The sequence below is a fragment of the Morone saxatilis genome, unplaced genomic scaffold (assembly GCF_004916995.1).
Source record: "Morone saxatilis isolate NCDOM2014 unplaced genomic scaffold, NCSU_SB_2.0 Contig1, whole genome shotgun sequence".
NCBI lineage: Eukaryota > Metazoa > Chordata > Actinopteri > Moronidae > Morone > Morone saxatilis.
In genome coordinates this window covers 9,304,126-9,312,318 of record NW_023339651.1, presented here as the reverse complement: position 1 = coordinate 9,312,318, position 8,193 = coordinate 9,304,126, and the positions used below count along the sequence as shown (strand labels likewise).

At 39.8% G+C, this 8,193-nt stretch overlaps 1 protein-coding gene across 1 annotated transcript in view; it reads right to left on the bottom strand.

The window, feature by feature from the left end:
- The window catches only part of LOC118333737 (SH3 and cysteine-rich domain-containing protein 2-like), a 28,301-nt gene that overhangs the window by 14,527 nt on the left and 5,581 nt on the right, over nucleotides 1–8,193 (bottom strand). The window contains exon 2 of the mRNA XM_035669519.1: nucleotides 1,337–1,469. Coding sequence (XP_035525412.1) covers nucleotides 1,337–1,469 — 133 coding nt within the window. The remainder of the gene's footprint in view (nucleotides 1–1,336; nucleotides 1,470–8,193) is intronic.

Here is an 8,193-nt window from a genome sequence, read left to right as displayed (position 1 = left end):
TTCGGACCGGTAACTATTTAAATAAAAAGTCTTGTCTAAAGGCATAGAGGTCTGATTGGTGACAACTGAATCACGTTGCTCTTAAGGATAGTGTTTACCAGCCACTTCAGGAGGTTAACAAAATGTGACACAACCATCACAATCCTGGAATTCCTTGATCCAACAAGAAGGCCAGGAGGACAGAAAACCAAGTCTTTCTGGGGGTCAAAAGGTTGGGTAAAAAGACAGTTATATCATAACAGGAGCAAGGCTGGACTAGAGACATTAATAAAACTGTTGATTTGGATATTTCCAAGGCTGCGACGTTTGACGGATTAATTTTTCTGTTTATAACTTATTAATAACCTTAGTTCAGGCTTATTTTGGCTGCCAAGGCTAGTTGCTGGCCATCCATTTTTAAACGTAGGGAGAGTAATTCTGGGTAAGGACAGCTGAACCTGTCCACCTGACTTGGGGCTTATTGTGAAAGCTTGGCAGCCTGAGAAAACGGCAGGAATTACCAATTGAAAGAAAAGGCAATTACACGGTCTCAGGAGGAGGCATGTAAAACAAGATTTGGACACAGAGCTTGCGCTCAATAAATTTTCATTTGTACAAATTTTCCTTGCTGAAGAATTGCAAAACAGCCACAGTGAGATTTTGGGAATTGTCAGAATTCTCAGTGATAAAAAAAAGGGCTAATAAACACTAAAATATCTGCCATTAAACAAACAGTCAGTAAATGAGAAATATTGTTTGTGAATTTGGGGGATTGACTCTTTAATAAGCTGATCATCAATCCTCGTTTACAGAATTACATTTCACAACTGCGGAGCCTCCTTAACTGAGGCCAGGGTTACAAGAACATTGAGCATTCAGCCAGTATCCACGGACATTTGCCTATTTCTGCACAGGTGGGGGGGACGTTCACCCTCTCGGAAACACATTTATTTCCTCCATGGAGTTGATTGAAAGTAAACAAAAAACCAGAAAACCATAATGATGGTGAACTTGATTCTGATCACACACTCCAACATGGCGGCATACTTACACCATGGGAATTGGGGCAGGGTTTTAGGAAGTCAACTGGGGCAAAACTGACCTACCCTGGATCATGTGGTTTTGGCCACTTGTGCAGCTGGGTAGTCCTACGGGGAAAGACGTGCTCTTGGAACAGTTGGGTCTTGACCGGCTGCACCGCTGGGCCTGAGATTAGCTGGGTTTTGGAAGTCACGGGGACAGCGAGGGCTGACAGAAGGCGAGTGGTGCATGACAATTGAAAGGGGTTTTGGACTGACAGGGACGGGAATGGGAGGGAGAGCGCTCGTAGGCCATTGGATTCAGAGAAGGGGAGGCGATGGCGGGGGAGGGGGTGTGGTGATGAGGGCTGAGGGAGGGCGGGATTCGCCGTTACTGCGCTGGAAAAAGTTGTCCACACTCTTGCTGCGCATGACTGATTTGAAGGACAGGGAGCGCTTCAACCGCTGCAACTGGAAGACAATAAACAAGACAAACAACAACAATTACAACTACAACTTTTTTTGTTCCAGACAAATGCAGATAATTTAACTAAAAACTGCAAAATATACCTGACTAGGGAAGTGAGAGTACACAAGAACACATTTACCAAGTCAGAACAATTTGGTTGTTATTTCACAAGCTTAACAAGATTTATGTATGTGCTTTTGCGTGCTCTTAGTGGTTTGAAGTGGGCTGGGCTCAGGCTGAGAAAGGTGATCTTACATACTTTGATGCACCAATCAGAAGTTAGCAACATCTGATCAAGATGTGACAATTGTTGAGGGATTGTTTGTTAATGTTTCAGATTAATCCACACCCACAAAGTCCTTAGCAAATTAGTTAGGTTTTTCTATTAAACTCTTAATAAGCAATAACTAAGAATGTTATTTTTTTTTAACTTTAAATGTGCTTGTTGTATAACCAAATACTTTTTGCTATGACATTGAAAACAAGTCAGAATTATTGCCAAGATTTCCAAATACAAATTTGACTTGGTATTTTGATGTATAACAATAAACATAGTAAGAGAACAACAAAATTAACAGATAGATAGATGGATAGATAACTGTGACATAACAATGGGTGAAATTTGAAAGCACGAACAGTCATACTGTTCAACAGTTAGCTCTACCCTCTGACTGTCCTTGCCCTGCCAGGTTGGGTTCTGATCTTCCATCTTCAGCTTTTTCCCGTCTTTTCCTTAGATCACAAATTTGCCATCCCCTGCGAATCCACCAGGTCAATAGCCCTTAAAATTCACGTTTGATTAGTTTTATTGAGCGGCCTGCACCTTCGCATTTGATGCAGTCAGTGATGCACGGCAAACACTGTGTTTATCTTTGACTCTGCCTGCCTCCATTTCCCGCACGCTCGCCATCCACTGCTTTTGGTTACAATAAAGGGGAATGATAATGGCAAACAATTACGGGGACTTCGGTGAGATGGGATCCAATATATGGATAAAAATAACTGCTTTGGACTCGTAGATCAAGACAAAGGCCTGGAGAATGAGGGCAAGGATGTAATAGGTCCCTGAGACTGAAGAGTACCTCGTCATTTTGCACAGAGCTCATTAGCCATCTACGTTAGCGACTGGTTGACTCCTGCCTCAAAATTCAAAAAGTTTATACAGATTTTTATTTTAATTGTGCCTTTTTGTGACATCAACATGTTTCTCCTTGTAGCGACGTTTCCTACGAAACCCGTTATGTATGTTTTCATATGTTCATGTGTGAGATGGTAGCATCCTCATCATGTCTATTGCACCTTTGAGCTTTGAAAGCCCATCGCACTCTTTCGCAGAAAATTCAATCAATAGCATTGAGCAGGTTCCTCTTTTTCTTCTTTAAGCTACAGATTCACAGATGCCAATTAGTTTGAGTGATGAAAAGAGTCTTCTCTGTTGACTCATTAGTGAGTGCCTCTTGTGAATGTTTTCTACAGGGAGCTGAGTCCAAGCTTTCCTTAATGGCCTTTTCTTGGCTCGACTGGTGGCCCATTCAGTAATGGATGTTCCTCTCTATTAGATTTTTAACTTGTCTGACTTTGTTAATCTTCTCTGTGGTGAAGGCCGGCCTTTGCTCCAGTTCCAGGGGAAAAGGAACAATTTCTTTTAAGGCACAAACTAGGGAACACATGACTGATAATCAATAACTTAATATACCTCCCTGAGCTTTTACACAGATTAAAGAAACAAGACTCATCTGAAGATAAAGGAAGAAAATGTATTTAAGTCATTTTACAGGGTCCTTGGGCTTTCATATGGACATGAGCCAGTGCTTCAGAATTTAACTCGCATTAAAATCTATATAATCCACAGACCTGCTTTGATGAAAACAATAAATAATTGTTGAACGTATAAAGTTTTATCGTGTGGTTTTATATGGTGTATCCATTATTCAGCAGTTTCTGCATCTACATTATCCCATTTGTCCTAAACTATAAAGTTTAAGCACAGTCGAAGAAATAAAAGTGTTTTATGACTGGTGTCAAAATGTAAAAAGATGCAATGTAGTTTCTGAAGCTCTCCTACTGCTCTGGGCACTTTAACAGTTTATCATTAGCTGAAGAAAGCTGACGATATGTGCACTTTTGGTCCGGGGGTTGTTTAAGTTTTCATTTAATTACAATTAAGGGAAATGGTAATGAGATATTTTAAACAAGTGTTGGAAGCACACGCTGTGTAGCAACAGTTTGGGAAAGGCCATTTCTTGTTTCAAATGACAATGTCTGCATACACAAGGTGAGGTTGAATTTTGTGGACTTGCACAGAGCCAAGACCTCAACCTCATCCAACACTTTTTGGATGAACTGCAATGCCGACTGCATTCTCTTGTGTTAATGGGAGCAAATCCCTGCAACTGGTTCCAAAACTCTTAAGGAAAGCATTCTTGATGTAGGGGCTGTTGGTTTTGGAGTGAACCGTTCAACAATCACAAAAAAAAGTTTGAATATTCAGGTATCCACATGCTTTATTTGACCATGTACGGCCATGTACAGCAGTGTATGTGCTCTGATGATTTCACATTCAGGACCAAGGACAGTTCTATTTCACAAATGTTTTGTCCTCTGTAACTGTGCACTGCAGTATGCAAGTATGTGAGGGCTCTGGTGGGCTCATTCTGATTGGATAAACTAGTATGAGTGTGGTGCAGCATACAGAGCCAATAATTCCTGTTAGAGGGACATAACAACATAGAACAATAACCTGTGGTCTTTAACATCTCTAGGCAAGTTAGTTACGAGGAAGCACTCAATAAAATCCAGTTATTTACCGTATTATCAGTGGATATAAGTAGTAATACAACAAAAACATCATTGCAGTTGCCTGAGCATTTCAAATTTGGGAGCTGCAGGGCATCATGCTGCACACTATTATCGTGATTAACTCCCATCCTTTATGGTTACTCCAATGTGTGGCTTTGTGTTATAATGTGTAGGATAGTTGCTAGTATGAGACATATGGTGTGTGCATAAACACAAGATAAACCAGCTTCACTGTGCTTTCCTATTTTCCATAACATCCTCCCCTGAAAAACAGAACAGAAATCAAAAGCAGAGTTCTAATGAATGCAAATCTCTACGTTTCTCCATGGAGCTCTTGTGTCTCTCTGTAAGGTTTTGAAAAGTCTATTTATGGATCACAGAACTGGGGACCCATCACTCTCTGAACTACTGACAGCAATTAGCTCATCACAGTGCGAGTAGTGTACTAGAACAGATTGTGGTTTAAAGAAGGAAATGAAGCAAAGAATAAAAGAAAAGTATGAAGGCGGCCATAGAAAGTGAAGAAAACAATGAGTTAAACAGAAGGAAGAAATGGGAAAAACTGCATAGTGAGAGAAAAGATAGACTCAAAATATCACACCACCACCATCAACCCCCGTCGTCTTTGAAAGCCCGACAATGCACCAGGCCTTTCTCTATCACACCTCTGAAAGACGAACGGCACAGTGGTGAGACAGAGCAGACGTCTCAGCCTTGTTCTTCGGCCATTTAAAAATGAGCGCAGAGCGTAGAGATGTAAGGTGAAGGCTTCTAAAAATAGGCTGTTGTGAAGAACGCCTGGATAAATTAATGATTAAGAAGTGGGGGTGGGAGGAGGGGTGTGTGTTCACACAAGAGTCATCCTGCTGCTACTACGATGCAGTTGCATCTCCTATATTTTCTCTGTGTTGACTTATTTTTTGTTGTGTTTTCATTACCTGGTGTACCAATAGCCCAGAAAAGACAAACTGTACACTGGCTCTAGATAGGGCCTTTAGCTTTTTCACAAGGTTTGTCGCCACAGTAATTTCTCCTACACGCTTGGAAGGCAAGTGGTTTTCAGTTGGGTGTTTAACTAGCAATCTTCAGGAAAGAAACTAAAACTGAACACAATGTCCTCCTTCTTTGGATCAGTCTGTAAACATGGTCTTCTGCCCTCACTATGTGTGTAATGTGGGTGTACAGTAGGTTCGTAACGGTACATGTGTTCGTTCCAAGTCGTTTGGTACAGGACGTTCAGTTTAGTATGCGACTGCCTCAGTTTGGTACACCCTGTGACCCAAACAGTTACTGTCATAATTGCCTATTTACGTCTACTAATCACCAGACCAGAAATCCTAAAGCGTGGGTTTTATCTAGAAAGTTTTGGCAGTGCACCACTTGTTTGTTATATTATTGTCAATATGCCATTATTTAGTGCATTAACTGTTACAGTAAGAATTGAACACCACTAATGAGCTACTGCTAAATGTTTACATTTTCAAAATAAATGACAAAAATGTTTTTTTTCCTACATTGTTTTGTTTTCCCCAACAAACAGCTATGCAGCGAGCTAAAAACGTTTCTAATAAAAGGTTGAAGACAGGGGATTTCCTTTAAAGTATACACTGGAACCAACTGTGAAACTATGAAAACCCGACAACAAATGTGACAACAGTGATTACAAATCAGAATAAAAGATGAAATATCATAAACAGCAGTTAAACCGAAGGTGTTGAAAAATTATAGCATAGTAACAAGACTTGGGATTCCCAAAAGGTGTCATTCAAGTATCACCAGTGAAAAATCTACATTAAAAGAGTAAATTACAGCAATTAACAGTTAATCTACATAGAATGTTGTATTAGCGACACATTAGCCGCAGACAGCCAGTATAATGGCTAGCTTGGTTAACAATCATAAAACAACTATAGTAAAATAGAGTAGCTACAGATAATGCACCAATAAAAGCATTTGGAGAGTACATAAAAGATGCTTGTTAACATCTGCTTGGTCACAGATCTGACAAACGGCTGGATGTTACAATGCCAGGTCAACTGTAACTGCTGGGGATGGATTATGCAGATACATAAAATGCTTTAGGCCATAAAAATATGCATAAGCACGTTGCATCTCGTTTATAAGCCTAATTTGGATATGAAATGCTTGTTTATCCATAGCCTGGCACCAGTAACATCCTCGCACAGTGCCAAAGCTGCCTTTGTGTCCTTGTGGCACCGCAGTATACAGTATGTTAAAAGCCGTGAAATTCATTACTCGAATTCCTACAATATTAATATAATAATGTGCAGTGATTGTACATGTTATTACCACGTTTATTACTCTTAATACCAATTTACTAAACAGTTTAGATGCCTGTATGTAAATGTACACAGTGATGCACTTTTAAACCAGTTTGGTTTTTTTAATCCTTATCTGCAGTTGGGACATGGTTGAGCAACTTACTCCCCAATGTCTTGCCAACTCTTAATATAACACGCCCACTGCAGTGTTTTTCTCAGGACATCTCTAGCTGCTGATGATATTCAAAGCATTACTGAACACACAGCAATCTGAGTTTGGCATTCTTCTGGCAGTGATCTGAGCTTTGAATTAAAGATGACCTCATTAGGAATTGTTCCAGCTGGACCTGGTTAGGTAAAAGTGCACATACTGAAATGACCTTTTGTGAGAATGGAAAGTTGTGATGCCTCACTGCACACACTGCATCGCTGGTCATTGGGCTTGGAACAATCTGAAAACTTCCTAAAACTGTGCACAACAGTTTGTCAGTACAGAAAAAAGATTTCTATCTCTAGTTTTTAAAGGATTTTAAATAGAATCCAAAAAGCACTTCTGAGAGGGCAAGTTGTTCTTGGTAATGTCGCTTTGTTTGAAAAACTAATCCTGAAAATCATACTCACATGTCATGACATTAACTTTGTATAACAGTGTCAAGCCATTTGGAAGGTTAATTTGGTCTGTTACAGACATATGGCTTCCTTGATTTCCACAGTATTTCTTACTGTCAAAACTTTATAACTCAAGAGATTATAGATTGAGGCAATTACTCAGAGATTGGAGGACAGGCTAAAATAAGACTTCTTTTTTTAAGGATTTTTCAGACAGGGAAGGGAACCTAAAGTGAACCAGAGGTGTCTCTGTGACCAATTATAGTATATGTTAATATCTTAGGTGCAAGAAAAAGGTGGCGAATGAAGATAAATTATTCTCCTATCCCCTTATCATTGTCACCTTCACAGCTCTGTGTGTGGCTCTTAAATACCTGGCTCTTGTTTGAAGGGCTGTTTCTTAGTGATCCAAGAGACTCTTGCTAGCAAAGACGTTGCCAGCTCACAGGTTGTCTGCCTGAGTGTGCAGCAAAAGAAGCTTGCATTTCCAAATCCAGCCATTCAAAAGGCTTAACTACACAAGGAGCTTTTGTAGTTAGCATTAGGTGACTGCCACAACTGATCTCCGATTTTCACGCAATGGTTGAAAGAACAACCGTTGCTGTGGTGCTCATAACATAACATTGTTTACCGTTTGATTACCTACAAGTCTGTATTATCTTACATTTAATACACACACACACACACACACACACACACACAAAGATTAAATTGTGATCTTAATTAAATACTTGGAAACTGCAAAGCATTGGCTTCTGAAAAAAGTAGAGCTAGACCTATAACAACTATCATTCAGTAAGACAAATGACTCATGTCATCCTGTTTTCTCTGTATTAGTATTCATCTAAATGAGTCAGTACTGTAGGCAGAGCCCGTCCGATATTGTTATAGATATATCTCAGACATACATGTGTTGTATAGGTATTGTCCGGTATGCACCAATATGAAAACAGTGATTTTCCCAGTACATAATGCAGAATTAAATGCTTGTGATAAAATATTGGTTAGAGTGCACTGTGATTTGCTGCCACAAGCC